The sequence below is a fragment of the Apodemus sylvaticus genome, chromosome X (assembly GCF_947179515.1).
Source record: "Apodemus sylvaticus chromosome X, mApoSyl1.1, whole genome shotgun sequence".
NCBI lineage: Eukaryota > Metazoa > Chordata > Mammalia > Rodentia > Muridae > Apodemus > Apodemus sylvaticus.
In genome coordinates this window covers 130,517,474-130,538,185 of record NC_067495.1, presented here as the reverse complement: position 1 = coordinate 130,538,185, position 20,712 = coordinate 130,517,474, and the positions used below count along the sequence as shown (strand labels likewise).

Here is a 20,712-nt window from a genome sequence, read left to right as displayed (position 1 = left end):
CACTGGGTACAAATGTGCTGCACAGACATACATGCAGACAAACTCCCTTACACAACAAATAATTAATAAAATTACAGAAAGTTAGAGTGAGAAATGGATGGGGTAGTTGAATAGTCAAGGTGCTTACTCCACAAGCATGAAGACCTAGTTGGGATACCCAGCTCCCACATAAAAAGCCAGGTGCACATGCTTGTAATCCTGGGACTACAGGTGGAGAATGGGTAATCTCTGGTGGATTCCAAATTCAGTGAGGTTCCTTTAAGAAAACATGATGCTGGAGAATGCTTAGCATCAACTTCTGCCCTGTACATACTTGCATGCACTTGTGCATCCCTCCAAATATGTGCACACATATGTGTACCATATACATATACCACACACACACACACACACCACATATTTTAGACTGGCTGTAGTGGCACACAGCTGCAGTCCAAGCATGGAGAGATGAGAAAGAAGGATCAAAAGTTTGAGGCCAATCTAAGGTACCTACTGATATCCCATCTCAAAAACAAAGTTTAAGTGAAGTTTTAGTAAAGATCTCCCATTCTTTCTGTTATTTTATTTGTTTTGTCTTACTACTATAACTTTTTGTGACTAGCATGTGATAGTGCCTTTAAACTAAAAGCACTTGTTCAGTGAAACAAACAGCTTATGGATGAAACTTGTATAAAATTATCGCCAACTTTTTTCACTCAATGATATTTAGCCTAGATTTGAAGGCTAATAAACTGCTGATTTGTGCAAATGGAATTCTATCCCTCAGAATCATAGACCTGTTCTTTATTCAAGTGTTGTTGGATATTCTATAAATGTTGCATTTTGTGTACTTTTACCTTATATTGGTACCTTCAGTGTTTTTCTGTCTGGTTACCATTAGCTATTATTTAAAAGAATTTTGTGGTAGTCTAGTAAAATTTAAACATAACTTTGTATTAAAATGTTTAGAATTGAATTTAATAGCACAAGGTAGCTCACCCCTCAAGGTATTATTAGAATCATGATTAATGATAATGAGATCATTTTTATTTCTTGGAGTCTGAACATAAAGGCAAAGAAAATTTCTAATACAGAGAAGCCATGCAAACACTTTTTGAAAAATCCTCAATAACTACAATTAAGTAGAAAGACTCTGCTTTGAAAAGAAATAGAAAAATACTAAGAGTATAGTCTGAAAATAGCATTTTATAGAGGGTATCTAGGCAGACATATGTTTTATAGCTTTGAATTTTTTAAGTCAGTACAATATCTTGCACTCTCCCCATGTTTATGACTGTTCCTGGATAGCAATGTCCGGTATTCAAAAGAGAATATTCTGAGCCCTGTGACATACTCAGTAATGCAGATATGAGCCAGTTTAAGCAACTGACTCTCCTTTCTTTTGAAAACAGGAAAGACAATATGAGCATGGTGGCCAGTGTCTGTAATCCCTGAATTTGGTGGTTGGAGACAGAAGCATCAAAAGTTCAGGGTTTTCTGTGGCTGTATAATTAGTTCCTGTCCAGCCTGGGCTACATGAGACCGCCGTCACAAAACATACAAATAACAACAAAAGGACAGACAGACAGACAGAGTCATGTTCCTGGGATATTTTTTAAATGTTTCAACAAAGGAAAAAAATAAGTGAAGTATATTAAGTATTTAGTAACATTCTGCTGAAGTCAGCTTTGACAATGAGTCCATAAGTGTGATTTGAATGTGCTAATGGACAACTGACCTGTCAAAAGAATCAAGGCTCTTCTCTTAAAATTTAATACCTTGTTTTGATGGCACGTGACATCTGTTCCGTGTTATGAGAGATACCGCAGGGAAATCCCAAGTCTCCCCATAAAACTTGCTCTTCCTCCTTCTCAGCTACCCAAAGTTATCCTGGTTATCTTTGCTATTTATACTCTATTCCCAGCCCCTCAATATGCTTCAAGTCCTAACATCCCCTCTGCCTTTCCTTAGGCTCTGCAACTTGGAGAGAGATGAGGCTGACCTTACATGATAGGCGCTTAGTATTGAATGATTTTCTTGATCATGCAATGCAATTCAATTTTTTCCTATTAACTTACAGTTACCTGAAAGACATTTGGAACCTGGTCATGAACTTTATTGTAGATTTGGGATATTTGATATACTTATCAAATTTTAAAAGAACATGCTGTCATTCCTACTGCATCAAGTTTACTCTTCAGGCCTAATATAATGATCCTATTGGAAAAATACCTTTCTTCTATGTCATTTTCAAAATTTATAGATGAATGTAGCTGTATAAATAGAAGTAGATCAGGTCAGCATGGGAAGAATCTAGTTCTGTGTCTGAGTTGCACTTTTTTTTACAGTTTGTTAAGCTCCTAGACGACTTCATTTAGACATGGTATCGTACTGTGAACATTCCAGTATTGAGAACTGGAGATTTCAGTTTGAAAATCTGTTTCCAGTGATACAATCTCATTTGTACACAAATCACATCAAAATGTGTTCCATACATTCAGTACAAGTATTTTTCAGTCTAAAGTACAAGTGAAGAAGAAATGCAGTAAGTGCAACTGCATCTGATCTTAATATAAAATGGCAAAAGAAAACTACATGCAATTTGTCAAATGGGTGACTGAGAATGATAGCATGTTTAAGGCTTGTAGTGCTTTACTCAACACTGTGTAGGAGAGGGGATGTTTTGTGTGTGTGTGTGTGTGTGTGTGTGTGTGTGTGTGTGCACATGAGCTGCGCACATTTTCTGTATGTGCAAATGCTTGTGTGCATAGTGCCTGTATATAAATAATCCCGTGTATGTACATGCAGAGACCAGAGGAGGACTTTGGATGTCTTTCTCTAGCTCTCTCTGCCTTATCGCCTGGAGACAGGGTTTTTCTTGAACCAGAAGTTAGCAGTTTCAGCTACACTGGCCAGCCAGGGAGCTCTCAGGGTCTTTGTGTCACCAAGGTTACAGATGAACTTTGTGTCTAGTGCTTGCTTTGAAAGTTAGGAATCTGCTGATCCTCAGCTTTAGAGTATCCATATTGAGACACTGTAGTCAGCACTGGGCTGTTTGTTTTGAGGTAAAAGCATTTTCTTGCTTTTACCTCATATTTTCCAGATATGTGTTTCTGGGGGATGAAGAGAAGGAGTAATGTTTTCAAATGACTAGGGCTTCTGAAGCCAGTGAAGGTATGAATTTAAGGCAAACGGGGGTGGGGGTGGGGGGGAGGTTTTTTTTTTTTTTTTCAATTCCATTTGAGTCCTTAGCAAACATTCAGAAAAACACTCTGGCAAAGGTTGGAGAGCAAATACACTCACTGTGGAACCAGAGCTCTCATGTACTTACTTGCCATTATAACTAATAGCCCTATTTTTGTAATCAGAAAATGAATTCATTTCCTAGTAACTTTGAAAAGCCTCATCTTTCGTTTTAATGATCTACGTTGCCTTTTGTGTATATCACTGCTAGCACCATTACTGATGTCAGAGTCATGGAGGAAAAATGGACAACTCTTCACTGTGGCCTTTTAGCAATAGAATTATCAGCAACAGGAAAAGATGCTTGGTAAAGAGCTAAATCTAGTTTTTGATAAATAGAACAGTAGTCTCTGTGAGCAGAGGTTCACAGAAGGATGGTGGCAGACTACCTTGATCTGGGCACTTGGTGTATGTTCTCTAGCTGTGTCCCACATTTGCTGAAGAAGACAATCAAAAAGTAGGCTTGGCCTTCTGTTTAGTGATTCTGATGAACACAAATATGTGAAAGGCCTTAGTATAGAGAAAAAAAAATGTAGCAATTCAAGATAATGCCTTAGTGCTGCCGATTCTTCACAACTGTGCCTTGTTCTTCTCAGTGCTTTATAACGTAACATTTCTTCATAGTCTTTGATCATAGCATTTTATTTTGGTGGATCATGTAGAAACTTCTCATGGAATATTGTGTAGGTGATTATCCAAGAAGCTTATTGTTGGATAAATATGTGAAACTGAAATGAAGGAAATGATCTTAGCCATGTGTCTGTTCTAAGGCTTTAAAAAGGGTAGTGAGTTTCTGTACCTTCAAAGCTCTATTGTCCGTATTGTGAAACATGCAAAATACAAATACAAAATTTTATAAGCAGCAAATGTGAGGACAAAATTGGTGTGTTTGTTATATTTGTGAGTGTTTATATATGATAAATGCATTGTATCTGTGTATATGTCATACATTTTTATGAGTCAAGTTAGCTTCAAAAAGGTTGGCTTGTTGATAGGAAAAATGGGAAATGAACTGACTCTTATAATCAGATTTAAAATGAGATTCAACTTTTATTATTTACCTACTTTGTATAATATTTAAAATCCCTTTGCTGTATATAATCACTGGTATTTTAACAATTAGCATCTTCTTTTACAATCTATTCTTTTCGGGGGTACAAAGGTATTTATTTGGCCAATTCACGCATGTATATAACATATCTTTATCAAGCTACCCCACAACCTGCCCTCCAATCCCTTTCCCATTCCCACCACCATTCCCTCCCAGTTTTATTTGTTCTTCTTATTTACTATTATTATACAATCCACTCATTGCTTTATCCTTTCCACTAACAGAAACCATTCATGACTTGTCTGATTTTGTATCTTTTTAACACATGTTATAAATGAAATATAATATTGATCACAATAATGCTAGAAGAGCTGTCTTTTGTGTATAAGAAAGATGATTTTAATATATTTTATTTGGATTCTAATATGAATTTCTGCTGTGTTAATTTTTAGAAATATTGCTTGTTTTATTTTCTGAGTACTGGGACTAGAACCTGGAACCTTTGTCATGTTGGCAAGTGTTTTACCACTGAGATGCACTGTAGACTTTGTTATTGATAAATCATAATGTGGGATAGTTGTAATACTAGGAGAATAATTAGTCTTGTAAGTTCTAGTTTGTTGACAGTTGAAGAGGAGAAGTAATATATGACTCTGCATCTTTATCTTCTGCTCCTCTGTCTACTAAAATGTGGTAGTACCAATCGCTTAACAGTAATGTCCAGTTCTCATAGAAGAGATATTACTTTTTAACATTATGTTAAATTATTTGTCTAGGCACTTGATGATTTATATTACTTATGTAATCAAGAATTAAGTACAGTATAATGCATTACTTCCAATAGAGAGCAAACATGATTCAAATAGCTATAAATTGTTACACTATTTTTAGTTAATTGTAAGCAAGTATTTTAATATTATTAAAAATAATACTACATTTTCAGATATGATATTATTTTATTTCCAAAATATAATAAATCTTACCCAGTCCCTATATTCTTTCAAGGAACCTATAAAGTACATGGGATTAGGAATTACTTGTAGGAAAGTTAATTAACAGAACATGAATTACAAATCTAGTGTACTTGGATTCAACTTTAGTGTTCTTTCCAGGAAAATCTACATTCATATTAAAATGCATTTCTTCTTTGTTTAGGAAAACTATGCTTGGAGTATGACTAGTCTGTTAGTCATGTTTCAGTTGCTATGACAAAAAAAGAAGAAAGCAGGTATTTTATCTACAGTTTCAGAGGCTTTAGTCTGCTATCTATCCTGAGTCCTGTGATTGGAAAGCTTGTGGCAAAGGAAAGCTGCCCATCTCTTGTTAGCCTAGAAGAAAACATAGGTATATAGATGATAGATAGATAGATAGATAGATAGATAGATAGATAGACACACACACACATACACACGGGTAGGTAGGTAGATATGACAGGAGATAGAAAGCTAAGAAGAGAAAGGGAGACTGATTGATTGAACTTATAGTCAGTATTCCAAAAGATCAGAATTGGGCCAGATATCATAAAGTTTATAGCACCACCTTGTAGAGTTGCCATCTGGATAGCAAGTTTTCACTTGTGAGCCTTTTATGAATATTGCAGATCCAAACCAAAGTAATTAGTTCTAAATGGTTGATCCTCATAATACTGAATTTGAGATTGTTAGGGTGTTTTCTGCTGTCATACTATCTCTAAAAGTATGCTTGTCACTCTGTGTAGTCAGTTGTTCTTCCTACTTACACGCTCTAGAGTCTTGTCATTAGCAAATATCTATAGCACTTTATGTCTTAAAAGTTGTGAAAAAGAACTAAAGGACAAATTGAAGAGTTGAAATGTGTACATTACTGACATATCGACATGATGTAGCCACTTATATGTGAAAATCATAACATTTATGGGACTGAGAATGTTGGTGGGGAAGGCTCTCATGGAATGGTATGCATGTACTGTGTTTGAGTTGTCGTTTGCCTCTGTTCTGAGAGGAGTGAAATATGGCAGAAGAACATTCTGTACCATTCCATTCAAAACGAGGTTTAACTTGTCCCTTTTGGAGTTTTTCTCCAAACTTTATCACTTTGTGATAATGTTGGAACTACAGCACTCAGATCCTTATGATCAGAAAGCCTGTTCCAGAGTGGAAACACTCTCTGCCTTTCAGCTTCTTCCAGTAGAGTGATAAGAATGGTTACAAAATGCCATTCTTTCTCCGCTGGTTCTCTTGGGAGGTTTTGTTGAGCTCTTCCTTTTGCTGGGTCTTTGTGGCCAGGGCTCAAGCTTCCTTGACCTAACTTCTGAAAATTTAACATTGTTTCTCCCAAATAAACCAGCAGAAGCCTGAAACTTGCATAAAAAGAATCATTCCACTTCCTGACAGATAAAAGACTTCCTATTTTGTTTCAGTGACTGGCTACTTGCTGCATGTTTTCATGCCCCCCTCCTTTAAACCTCTCTCTCTCTCTCTCTCTCTCTCTCTCTCTCTCTCTCTGTGTGTGTGTGTGTGTGTGTGTGTGTGTGTGTGTGTTTTGGATGCATACACATATGTGCATGTGGAAGTCAGAAGTTGATGTCCAATGTCTTCTACCATTCTACACCTTAATTTTGAGTCAGAATCTTTTTTCTGAACCTGGAGTGCATGCTATGAATGAGATTACAGAGGTTATAGAATAAACATGAATAAATGAATAAATATGACATTTTCACAAATATGTACCATTGTGCTTTTTCGTTGCTTTCTCCCTCTGCCCTCTTCTATTATCCATCTCCCCATTGACCCTCTTTGCTCCCACAGATAGTCCTTCCATCTGCTTCAGGGTCACCTATACTCCCTCAGGGTCACCTATACTCCCTTAAACTCTCTTGTTTCCCTCTGTCCCTCCCTTTTCAATTTCTTCTTTCCCCCACCCATCATGGTCCGTTTCTCAAAGAAAGGAATTATTTGAAAAATTGTTCAACGTCCTTTGCCATCTGATACCCAAATTAAAATTTCCTTGAGATCTCATCTCATCCAGTTCAGGTGCTGTGAGGAGAGCAAGAAAGAGAAATAAACTCATGGCAGCAGTGTGTGTGGACGGGTGCAGCTGTGATTGAATGCGGTAAAAATACATCTCAACACACCAAAGACAAGCCATATACAAAAAGATGCTAGACAGCATACTATAGGAACGCCAATATTTACTGCACTATATGAAAACTAGTTTTTAATTACATTAATGTATATGTATGCCCTTGTGCACATGTGTGCTACAGTGTGCCTGTGAGAGTCATAATACAACTTACATGAGTCAGTTCTCTCCTATAGTGTGAGTGCCAGACATCAAAATATGGTTGTCAAGCGTGATAGCAAGTACTATTAAGCACTGAGACACCCGAGAAAGAATATATTTAACATTCAGTTACCTTGTCTATTTATTTTCTAGTCACCCTAAATATATATGTACTTAATAAACTATCTCTCACTCTACATATATTTGTATATTAAATTGTTTCTGGCTATAACTAATATCAGTTAATATCCAGTCCTTGCCAGAGGGAATGTGGAGATTCAGCTAGTGGAACTGTTTGGAATTATCTATTAAACTATCCTTAGTTTAGCTCTGCCAAAGTATTAGAAGGCAATAAGGTGTCTTGGTCTTTACAATGTGACCTGTGACTAGAATAAAGCACCTAGGTTGAAGTCCACACTCTATTCTCTCATTATCAGTGTCAGGCTGGGCACCTCCTTCCTTTTATATTTCAGTTCTCTCCACTAGGAAGAGTCAATGAAATAATGCATTTATAACACTTTCACCAGTGTGTGGTAAACACACAATGAAGGCATCCACATGTATTAAGGTGGATACGCCAGGAAAAAATGCAAACCAACTAGGTGGGGCATGCACATCTGTAATCCCAATACTCCAGTGCTAAGGCAGGAAGGTTGGGAGTTTCACTTGAAGCCAGGCTGGGCTATATGGTAAGACACTGACTCCCCAAAATTAAAACAGTTCACGCTATCCTATAAATTTTTTAAATGACTTTTTGTTGTGATGGGATTAGTAGAAAACCTAAATGTGTGTTAACAGTAGTCACATGGCAAGTAACCTAAGCTAAAACTGTATGTACAGCTTTCCTCCAGCATCCTTATGGATACTATGAATACTTCAGCACTCCTCTGTCCTTATAGAATCTAGTATGTAAAAAACTCACTGTAAAACATGAAATGGGGTAAGATAAAGAAATGCTTCAATTACTATTAGTTGAAAAATCCACGTGTGAGACCTGACTTATTTTACTTTATTGGCTTTATGAAATATTTTCTAGACTGGAATTTGACTTGCCTTATATAGAAAGTATAAACAGATGAACTTGTTTAATTTTTTTTTTGAAAGTCCCATTTTCTAAACCTGGTTGACAAGGAAGACACAATATACCTAGGGTAGATTTGTTTTATTTATATTATTCTAGCCTAAATTGAGGACTCCAATCAATAAAGTACAGATTAGATTGCACTTTAGCATGGTAACACCTTTCTGTGCTAAATATAGTTTTCACATTGTAAAAAGAACCGCATCTTTACAAGTATACCAGTCCTTCTATAAATCTTCCAGCTTTTTAAGTTACTTTGGGAGTAAAACTGATGTATTTTAAATACAGCTAATTAATTCTCTCTGTTCTTTGCTTTGCTTAATTTTTTCCCCTTGTTTGGGATTTGGAGATACACATCTTTTGGCAATGATGGTATTTCAACTTCTTCTCTGTAAGAGCATGAGGCATTTATGGCTGAAGGATTGATTTATTTTAAAACATAAAACCTTCCTTAATCTCTCTGTTTTACTTAAACTAATCCATGTTCTAGTTACATTGTTTGTAGATGCCCTGATTTAGGTCTTTGACTGGTAGGAACAATTTCATCACTACCAAATATTAAAAGCTCACCAAAGGCAGAAGGTGAATTTAATGAGATGACTGTATTTACCAAACCAGGTTTGAAGGGGATCATTTTAAAACACACTTCAGAAAGTTATGGCAGTGGTCTCATTTAGGGCTTTTGTCGGTTCACTTTATATCTCTGAAACAGGTATCTCTAAATTTGTAAGAAATTGAGGAAAGTTAGTGGGTGTTAAGGCAAGACAGAATCAGTTCTTTTCTTGTCTACAGAACATAGAAGGTAACTTAGAATATAACTGACCTAAGTTTTAGATGAAATTCAGATACATTTTGCTGAAAATACTACTCTATTTCCATATCATTCACTTGGGGTTTGGAGTTTTATTTTGAAATTGCATGACACTCTAAACTGTCTTGACTCTAGAGGTTACATTTTAAAATAAATCTTAAGTAATGGATTTAGACTTCTGTAGACATGATAAATATATATGAAATGATTAAGAAAGTACGACTTAGTTCATGCTACCAAGGATTTTTAGAGGTGGCCCATGTCACCAAGCAAGACTTCATGTTTGGAAATTACATTTTTGTCATTAATTGGAAGTAGGAGTGTGAGGAGAACACTAGTTGTCATGTGAATACATTTGTCTCTTTCTGAGGTTTGTAACATGATCTCACTCTTACAAACTTAGCAACCCATACACATTTTGATATAGTGCTCTTAAAATTCTTTATCTGAAGGCAAGTTTATCTTTAGCATAAGAGCACCTGATTTTTATCTTTATGGCCCTAATTTTAAAGTGCAGTAGTAAGTCATCATAGTGCCCATTATACAACTTTTGTGTGGATGGATAGGTGGCTGGATTTTGTGTCATAATTATCAGACTTACTGACAACACACTGAGTCTTGCAAAACTAACTTTTAAAAATCTAAACAAATCGCTTCTTGCCTTTTAGCTAAGATCAAGTGTAAAAGTCTGAATGATAATTAGCATTTTTCTCATCTTAAGTTATTCTTACATGTTTGGAAGATATTTATCTAAATTAAATCCTTTTTTTGAAACTTGCATTTCACATAGAGGCAGGAAATTTAATTTTGCTAAGTGGAAACCCCAATGTTTAAGGATAGCACGTGACTAAGCCCCTTAGGAATCGAGAGAATTGCCAAATACCTTCCTACTTCCTGAGTTTTAGTACAGTTCAAACTCACTTGAGACCCTTAAGTCATGGAAAACCTGGAGTAACTGGCTTGCTTCCAGGGGAAAGAAGTCCCAGTGTAGAAAAGCCAGTTTGACAGAAGTGACTTGCAGTTCTGCCCTGAGGAAGTCTTCACACCAGAAAGCCACAGCAGGCTCTGGGGAATTCCTGATAAGCCTAGGAATGGCCTGGGCCTGGGACAATGCTGGTGAAATGCTCTTTTGTAACAATCAAAGTAAAACATTCCCATCTTGTTAGCTTTGCGGAGACTCCATCTAGGCAAAAAACAAAAAAACAAAAAAATTATTGTAATAGAAAATCACTTCTTTGATTTAGGACAGGAATGAAAATGAACATAAAACCCAAACAACAACAAATCAACCCTGGCCTACACCTTACCGTGAGTCCTAGTTGGCTCTTCAGTTTATCTGTAGCATGAGGAAGATAAATTTGATTGGTATTTTCACCAGCCCCTCAATAGAGAGATAATAATGGGCATTTGACCTAATGTGGTAGTTTTTACTAAGTAAACAATGTTGTAAAATATTGAGTGAGCAAGAGTGAGCAGATTTCTTTGCTGAAAGTTATATGGGATTTTCACTCTGTGAGAAAGCTATTTCTTCCAACTGTTTAGATCAAGACTCCTTGTTTTTTATAATGCTGCTTTGGAACAATGCTCTGTAGTACACATCCTAACAAATGCTAAAATAAGGATTTGCAAGGGTCTTTCCACTTTTAGCATTTAATGTTTCAGTTATATGTCCATCGATGTATGAAGTTCCCCAGCATAGTAAAATTGCATTCACTTGGATCCAACTAAATCTGAATCTTTTAAATTCTACTCAAAGACTGTATTACTAGTGAAGAAAAATAAATTCAGGACTGTGACTAGCAAAAGATTCCTAAATTGATTGCTACTTCTGTGATTTATATTTATATTCAGCAGTGTGAGCCGATTATAGTCATTTCCTGGAATATATTATTTTGTCCATTAGAATTAGCCGTGGCCTTGCCCTTTACTTTGTTTTCATTGCATGCTTATTTTATGGGTAGGGGTGCTTTGCTTGTATGTATGTTTGTGCATCAAATGAATGCAGTGTCTGTGGAGGCTTGAAAAGGGTGTCAGATCCCGGGACTGGAGTTACAAATGGTTGTGAGTCACCATGTGGGCCCCAGGAATCGAACTTGTGTCCTCTAGAAAGCAACTAGGGCTCTTAACCACTGAGTCATCATTCCAGCCTTATTTTTTAATTATTCCTTTGTGTTTTTTAATATTCACTAGTCTTCTGCTTGTTGGTATGTCAGTGTGAGGGTATCAGATCCCCTAGAACTGGAGTTACAAACAATTGTGAGCCACCATGTGGTTGTTGGGAATTTAACTTGGGTAGTCTGGAAGAGCAGCCAGTGTTCTTAACCGCTGAACTGTCTCTCCAGCCCTTTCCTTTGTTTTAATATGAATAATCAAGCATTGACAGAAAACACTATTCCAATTTTGTTTTGTGAATGTTCTTGGATAAATTTTACGGGAGTATATATAGAGACCTGACATTAATCTCTCATTTCCCTGGACATTAATGGATGAGTAGTCCACAGACAGGATTAAGAAAGAAAGTGGGCCTCCCTGTTTAACCTCTCCCTAGCTCACAAATGGAAAAGCCTTAAAAAAAAATATAAGTGCCTCATTTTCATGCAGTATTTTATGTGCTCAAATATGTGCTGTATAAGTTTGTAGTCCCACTGGGAGTGTAGCTCTAAGAGAGAACACTTTGCTGGGGACGGAGTCCACCTCCAGCTCCAGAAAATAAATAAATAAATCGGCAGTCACATCCCATGCTTCTTCTCATCTTAACCTAAAGAGGGAGCTCCAACAGGCAGCACAGTCACTTAACTATACAAAAAAAAGTAAGTGTAGTCTTGCCTCTGTGCCTTAGAAGGTGGAGTGGCTGACAAGGTAAGTGATTGGTGTGATGCTTATGAGGGGAGGAGCTACAGAGTGAACAAATTGCACTCTCCAGCAGTCAACTTCCTTCAGATCCTTGCAGCTGGTCAGGTAAGCTGGAGCTTAGCATTCCTTCTGGGTGACTGGTGTGCTGATTCTGGGGCTGATTGGTCCCGTAAGACGGAGCGTCTCGGGGCCCTTTGGTAAAGGGAGGAAAATGGGTTTGTGAGGGTTTGACTTTATTTAGCTCAGTTCACAGCATAGAATAGTTGTGTAGAAAGTTACCAGATTAAATATTGAATGTAACATATGTATACTTAGATGGCTTATCTAAAATTCGAAGTAAGTCAGGAGTCTTTTAGTTCTATTTGTTAAATTTAACATCCCTAGGTAGGATTCAAAGCATAAGCCTTAGTGGGGCAAAAAAAAAAAAAAAGGTACAGGCAGCTGCTGTTCTTTTTGTCCTAGCTTCCTAATTGCAGTGTTAGATGCTGAAGGGGGTGTCCAGACAAAGAGAGTAAAAGAGCCCTAGTACTGTAGACTCTACTGCTGGGCAGAGACGGGCACTCTTTTATATTGTTTTGTAACAGTCTATGTAGTAAGTAGCAGCTTGATTGCATGGCTTTAAGTGCATTTTTTTTGATGCGGATAATACACTAAGTTTTCTGTATTTAATGGCATTTTATGTTAGCTGCCACAAGACGCTGAAAGCCAGCTTCCACGAGTACTTAACCACCAGAAGTGCTTCTGAATTTCATCCCTTGGCACCAATATGTGTCTTTATCTTGGGAGTTTAGTTTGATTCTGGCTATTTTTTAAAACAGATATGATTCATTCTCAAGGAGTTGGTTATTTACAAATTATCCAGTAAATATTCTATCTAAAATGATTGAAGGTATTCGATTAGAGCTGGGGTAAAAGCCTCATGTTTAGTTGGTGGGGAGCGGAGGAGCAGGAGTAGATTCTGGATATGGGTGAGGTCAGCTTGCTTTGCCTGTGGACATCAAGTCAGTTTTTTACTGTTATTTACTCTTTCAAACTTTTCAATGAAGAAATTCAAGCCTGTGATTATTTAAAAGTAAAATCTTTCTTTAATGGGAACTAAATTGAGCTTGGGTGGAATATATTTCTTAAGAATTGATGTATACAGTAGTCTACCTGGTGCGCTTTTCCTAAAGCCGCGTATTTCACGTTTGTCCAAGTAGCTTAGAGGAATTTGACCTACAGCATGCTTAGAGAAATTCTGGGTAAGGGTGGGGCAGGTAGAGAAGCACTTTGTCGTAAACAGACAACAGACCCTAGAAATCCAGAGCTCCCCTTGGGCAGGCCAGGTGCTGATTAGATATGGATCAGTGTCTGGGTTTTTTATTGTTCCTGTTGGTCATACAGTGGGGGTGTATATTCTGGGGATCTTGAGACTCTTTGGATTAGAACTAGGGGGTCATGTCTGTGTGCCTTAGGGATTCATGTCACTTCTGGTTCAGTTATACTAAATTACTATAAAGGTGGTCATATATTCCTTGGGATTCATAATCGTAGCAGAAAACTTACAGACTATTTTCTAGACTTAAATGAAATAATAGTTCATTCAACTCAGTCATGTGTTGACTGTTATTCTCTTTCTTGGAGAGAGAAGAGGGATCTCATGAAAGGCAATAGAAAGGGGAGCAAGGAGAAGTTTTAAGTGCAGCCCTCTAGAAAATTATCCTCCCAATGGTTAGCAGACTTGTGTGGCCACTATCCGCCAGGCACAGATACATCCCTGGGGGGATTCAAAGATGAGAAAGATAGAGGTCTTTTCTGAGAGACTCAAAGTCTGGCAGAGGAGATAGGCATGCAAACAATTTATTGATGTATTTAGTGATAGGTGTTAGGGCAGTGCTGAGTATATATATATATATATACACACTTCGGGGCACAAAGGTGAGATAAGGGGTCGGGGTGGGGAGAAGGCCTCAGGAACAGTCTTTACAGGCACACAGTCATTTGAACAGATTCCATTTTGGGTACCGAGAATGATAAAATTGGCTCTTGTGCTTACTAAGCTGCTTGTGAATTAGGATAAATCCTGTCAGTCACCCGTTCGGCCTTCACTTTTTCCCCAGTCAGATAAGGGGTACACAAGATGTTACTTCACGTCTGCTTCAGCCCTAAAATGTTTTAGTTCTCAGAATGAATTTATCTTAGTGGCCTCTTCCAGAACAACAGACAATTGTCGAGCCTAATCCTCCCTTCGCTCTTTCGAGGTCACAGCTAGAAACCTCTCTTGAAGAAGATAGGCAGGAAAATGCTACTTTCTTCCCAGAGTCTTGCCTATTCCGACTTGATAGCTACTTACTTGGAGGCCATGATTGCCCTGAAAAATGCGCCTTTGGGTTGTTTCAGAAAAATAGGATTCTGATAGTATAAAGAAGGGGATGTTAATCGTACCCGAGGAGCTTTTCGATGCTCCATTCCTTTGTGATTTGTATTCAGCCTCATTAATTTTACCTTCAACCTATTTTTTTTAAAAAACTGGTTTGTTAAAACATTTTTTCCACATTTCTTACCAGCATCTCAAATTTATAATAAATATGCAACATGTTAGGGATACTTGTGGTACAATACATCGATACTGATTGATGATACACTATTTGGAGGAGAAAATTATGCAGATTATTCCTATTAGCTGAGAGACAGAACTCCAAGAGAAAGAAAGTGGAGATTTGCAGTAACTGCTAATAGCTGGGAAAAGCATCCTTTGGGTGGCTGCTGACTCGCCTTCTGCTCTTTCAGATATTTCTTAGATTTCAGTAGGTCTGAGATCCTGCAGAAAATAGTCACCCTGGTACCTGGCAAGTATAAGTTCTCTATTCACTTGAACATCCTCTGAGAAGCCACGTCTATGAGCATACATATGGTATAGTGGGAGAGCACAGATCAGGGCTTTTTCCTTCATTTACCACATGATCATAAAAACAGAGTAACTTTTTCTTCTTGAACAAATCATCTGTATGGTGTGTTTAACATTTAATTTTTAGCTGCTGATAGTGCAGATCAATAAGGCTATGTCTTTGAAAAAGGTAATTCAGGTAAGTTTGTATTTGAGAGAGGTTATCTTCATCTACCTCTCCATTCCCCATAACTCCAAACATATATGAAGAGGCAAGTTATTCTGCAAACAGCTGTCTTTATTAAAGATACAGTAACTGATAGAAGGTAGGTTGTTTTTTTTTTTTTTTTCAGCTTCCTAGGGTCCTTTTCTTATTTTGATAGATGGCAGGGTTCTCTCATGAACATAAAAAGTACTTTTCATAGATTTTTTTCCCTCACCAAGTGCATAGTATTCTGTTAGCTGACAGACTCTCATAACTTCCAAGTCTTAGGTAGAATTTGAATCATTACAATGCTACTTTTCTTTCTCCGTTAAAGGCTTGCTATTCACTCGTGAAAAGCCTAAAGGTACGGGAAAGGCAATAGATTGGATTTTGGAGGTTTTATAAAAGCTCTGCAAGTTTCTCCTTTATCTGTTATCAACTTTTTGATATGGATGTGGTTCACAGATGTCATCAGCTGTTCCCTCGCCCTGCTGTTTTTTGGTTGCATTTTCCCAGACAGTGGGTGGGAAAAGAGGGAACTGGAAGACTCAACAGAGTGGGAACACTTATTTCAGCAAAAACTACTTACCTTCTAGAATCATTGTGCTAGCTGCCTAACTTAATAACATAATGATGACCAGGTGAGAGGTATATGGTTTTAAGGCCAAAAGTAAGTAGAAAAAGAGTGAAATTGACACAAGCCTAATTGAGTTCACTCCCTAATTCCCTAATTTTTTAAAAGTCTCCGTGCATGGTTAAGGAGGGAGGAAAATTGATTTACATCTTGGCCAGCCCTAGTTTCTGTTTTTAGGATAGTCTCTTAGGCCAAAGGATGTCACCTAACATTTTTAAGTACTTCAGAACGCGGTCTATCACTTACCTACTACATGGCAATTCTGACACTGTTGCTCTAGATAAGAATGTAGACATGGTGAGACATCTTTGAGTTGGCTGAGGAAAATGAGGGGGTTGCCTTTTCAGAGCTAAGATTCGTACTGGGTTATGCTGGATTCATTTTGAAAGGGTATCTTGTGGCCCACTCAGACTGCTTAGTGGTTCCAGGGATGGATGTTCCTGGCAAGCTTTCTAATCTGTAGTCATTTTTTAAAAAGAACAGCAGCCAGTCCTCTCTGCATCCACAGCTCATCCTAGCCATGTATGCTTTACCAAAGCCATTTTACCCCAATGAAAAACAAGGGTCACAAAATGTCAAAACCTACAGTTATATCCCCATCGTATCAATTAGAATATTAAAGCCTATAACTAAATTTGAAGTTTGTGAAGAATGAATCGTATCTAGAAGTTTATTATCATCAAATGTTCTGCATATAAATACATTGCTCTGAGTTCTGAACTGAGTTTTAAAAAATATGTGAGGGTTTTAGTGTTCCTTTGTATCAGTGTATTTCACAGTTAACATGAATATTAAATTACATGATCTCCTCATCTATTCTTTTGATAAAAAAATGTAGATTTTGTATTTTATAAGCTTTCTGTGTCACAAACAGCAATCTCCAATAAGGTGGTATTGCTATGCATTTGCATTGTTATAGAATTAAATTATGGATTCTATCATTCAAAACAGGATACTTTATAAATCAAGTAAAATCTCATAACTAAGATGAATAACTTTTTTCTTTTTAATTTCATGATGCCTTATATCATGCTTTGGTTTTATAGCCCAACTTGATGTAATTTTTACACTGTGATTTTCCTTTTATTTTTCTATGTCTGTGTATTGTTTTTGCTTTGTAAAAATCTCATTAGTTTCTGAAAAAAATAAGTCTAAGAAAAGTTACAATTTGTAATGGACAGTAATAAAGAAATCATAAAGATATGTTCAATTTTTTTTCTCTCTGGGTTGGCAGAAAATATGCCAGATATACTGTGCTTCTTTCGTTGCTTTGTTCTTTTGGCTTTCTTCTAATACAGTAAGTGTAAATGATGTTAACATTCTGTCATTTTTAGCAAATGCTAAAACTCCAATTGGTTTCTTTTCTTTCCCTTTAAAAGGCACTCTATTGAAATAAATAAATTAATGGGGGTAAAGGCACTCTATTGTTTGGAATTCTGAATATAACAGATGTATTTATATGTCTTTTTTCTCTTTTGCAGAGGGATTACAAATCCTATTAAGCTGCTACCTAATAGCAATTGTCTTATGTTATCTAGACTTTGCAACCCAAGGCAATCCTGCTCAGCAGCTGTCTGAGTTCTTTTCCTCACTGCTGTTATGTAACTGCCCCAAACCATAGAATTGACGCAATGTCCCAGAATGTGTGTCTGCAGCAAGCTGAAAGATAGGCAAAGGTCAGGAATAAGGTATTTCCACCTGGTTACAGGGCAAGAGCCCCAAATGCAGCTGCAGCTGCTGATAAAAAAGCCGGAAATTCAGACCAGAGGTCAGAGGTAGATAGAGATTTAAGATCTGGACAATTACAGGGCTCCCTGCAACTTTAGAATAATTCCATTTCTCTGAAGAAATGAGATGGGAGAAGAGAACAAGATTTAGACCTGGGCCTTGAGCAAATCCTTGCTGTTGAGGTCTGGAAGGAGTAGCAGGAAGGCTGACGTAGAAGCAGAAACTACCATGCTGGGGCACATGTCACCCAATGCTATGCATCTTCTAAACTGGATTTTTGAGCCAAATAACCTTAGTTATGTTGCTGGACAGTGAAGGGTCTAGGCACTGTAATTCCAATGCCTGTCTTAGCATTTAAGAGGGATAGTATATGTAAAATGTTGTTTATGGGTTTTGTGGGAAGAGATCCCTGAGATTGTGATTTTAGTGTGGGGGAAGTTTTTCTTACAGTGCTTATATGTGTTGACATTATACAGCTTTTGATAAGCTATTTGTGTGAATTCAGGAGAACCAGCTTAATAACATTTCCAGCTCTTTAATATGTATAATTTCTTCTTTTTCCAGAATTTAAGAACAAAATTTAATGATATATTTGAAGTGAGGTTATTATTCGATTTGATAATTATTTTAATTTGCTTAAAAATAAATATACTGGGGAAGAAACAGAACAGCAAATGATAAGTGTACTTTCAGTTTTTCACACTAGATTTTAGATTATACTCTATCTCGTGATTATGTACCAGTATCATGCAAATAAACATATATATGTATATATATGTGTGTGTATATATATTAGAATTATTGAAGACTTTACAAAAAAGCAGCAACAATGCATTCAAATTTACATTATATATAGCTTGGCAAACATGTTGAAGTACACACCATGTTTCTCAGTAAAATTGTAAGAATGACTTCATAGAAAGATACTGAAATATAAATAAGTGAATGCATGTATCATTTGAGTATTGCAAATTTGTAGAGTACCATGCATACGATGGGCTGAATGAAAACTCTTGGTCAACTGACTCATTTTTCCCTTGGGAATTCAGATAACTTCGCAAGTTACATTCTGAGGCCAAAGGAAAAGGTTGTGTTTTTTTTTTCTTCCTCTTTCAATAACTTCATGCTGGGTAAAGAATCCAGCATCGATGGGAAAAGGTTTTACTTGCAGTCATCGATGGGAAAAGGTTTCACTTGCAGTTGTGCTTATCTTAAAAGGATTATGGTGGATTTAGTAATCCAAACAGGATAGCCTTTAGTTGCTTCGTGTAAGGTTCATAGTTGAATAGAGTGGTAGGTCATATTAAGGCATTGCAATAAACAACTTGTCAGTGACACTCTTTGCTACTACATAATCAGCAGCTGAGTCACCATTTACAGGACATCAAAGGCATGTGGGGTTTTGCTTTTGATTTTTTGAAACAGGACCCACTCTGTAGCCTAAGTCAGCCTTGAACTCATGGCATTCCTCCTGCCTCTGTCTCCACAATACTGGGATTATAGACATGAGTCACCATGTGTGGTTCAATAGAATTTAAATATTATCCTCTCTTGAAACGGACTAAACTATGAATTTAAAAAAAAATGATGAGAATCCAGGACATACTTTAGTATCTCCATGACCTAAGGACACTGTTCCTAGGACCTAATGAACAACATGATGGCCACACAGACAAATTTATTCTCAAAGCCTCATTAGCATAAAGTGTTGAGGAAAAAGAAAGTTTTGGAACCTAGAATGTCCTGGGTAATAGGATCCAGGATCAATAAACTTATATGTGATTCTTAAAGATCATCCCTGAATTTTCTAATTACTTGTCCATGGGTATCCATATCCCAGGCTTAAACAGATGATTTTTACATCTTTACATCTCTTGTTAAAAGATTTGTATTTAACTTTGTAATTTCTACTTACATTTTATGGCATACCTTTCCTAATATTTCATGTTCTAAATATAATATGACACATAATCAAAGTAGAGCAAAACAGAGCAACTAAGAACGTTCTGAAATAAGACCAACTCTAGATTTTTGCGGTTATGTCCCCATGGGCAAGTCACGTAATGTTTCCTAGTCTCAGTTTCTTCAGCTGGGAGATAAAGATGATGAGAGTGTCAATTATACAGGGCTGTTAGGGAAAGAAAATGGGGGACTTCGTGACTAGTGCTTGCGACTGTTGCTTCTTAAGAACTCAGAAAGTTTCTATACGTTTTTTGCACCATACCAGAATTATTAAACAAAGATTTACCTACATTTTTGCTCTTAGGGTCGGTGCACTCGTGAGAACTGCAAGTACCTACACCCTCCACCCCATCTGAAGTCGCAGCTGGAAATTAATGGGAGAAACAATCTGATTCAACAGAAGACTGCCGCAGCCATGTTCGCCCAGCAGATGCAGCTTATGCTCCAAAACGCTCAGATGTCATCTCTTGTAAGTTACAGCAGTCTTTGGAACCCACAGCAGGCTATTGAGTACTTGATGTCTCTGTCCATGATACTGTCTCCAGAATATCTAGACAGATTGATGTAAGATAGATTTCAGGTTCTACACTATTAGTTTGCCAATTTGCATTCTGAGTCAGTACTGATAATTAAGTTAATTGATTAATCTTCACATAACCAACGTGCTCCTTAGAGTTCATTTGGCCTTTGGTAATACTTTGCATGAGCAAAGTCCTTGGTGAACTTTTCTGGGCTTTCATATGCTGAAGGATCACAGTTCCTCCATACTCACTTGGATGGGAAGATGCTGGGAATAATGTTCACAGAAAAGGATATATGTATGTTGAATTCAGAAAGTACATGAGAATAAACCAAAGGAATTTTAAAGCTATTTTTTCACTTTATTGTGGTATGATGACAAGATGTATTCATTTAAGGTATAAATGTGATGATTTATACATACAACACATATGTGCCTCATTTTATAAAATGAGACAACATGGATTAACCTAAAGGATATTATACCATGTGGAACAGATCAGATTAAGAACGGCTAAT

At 36.9% G+C, this 20,712-nt stretch overlaps 1 protein-coding gene across 13 annotated transcripts in view; it reads left to right on the top strand.

Moving 5' to 3' along the window:
- Mbnl3 (muscleblind like splicing regulator 3) overlaps positions 1–20,712 on the top strand; it is a 92,247-nt gene that overhangs the window by 46,712 nt on the left and 24,823 nt on the right. For all 13 annotated transcript variants that reach the window (XM_052170510.1, XM_052170511.1, XM_052170501.1 and 10 more), the window contains one exon: positions 19,979–20,143. In XM_052170510.1, the coding sequence (XP_052026470.1) occupies positions 20,090–20,143 (54 nt within the window). In that variant the 5' untranslated portion in view covers positions 19,979–20,089. The remainder of the gene's footprint in view (positions 1–19,978; positions 20,144–20,712) is intronic.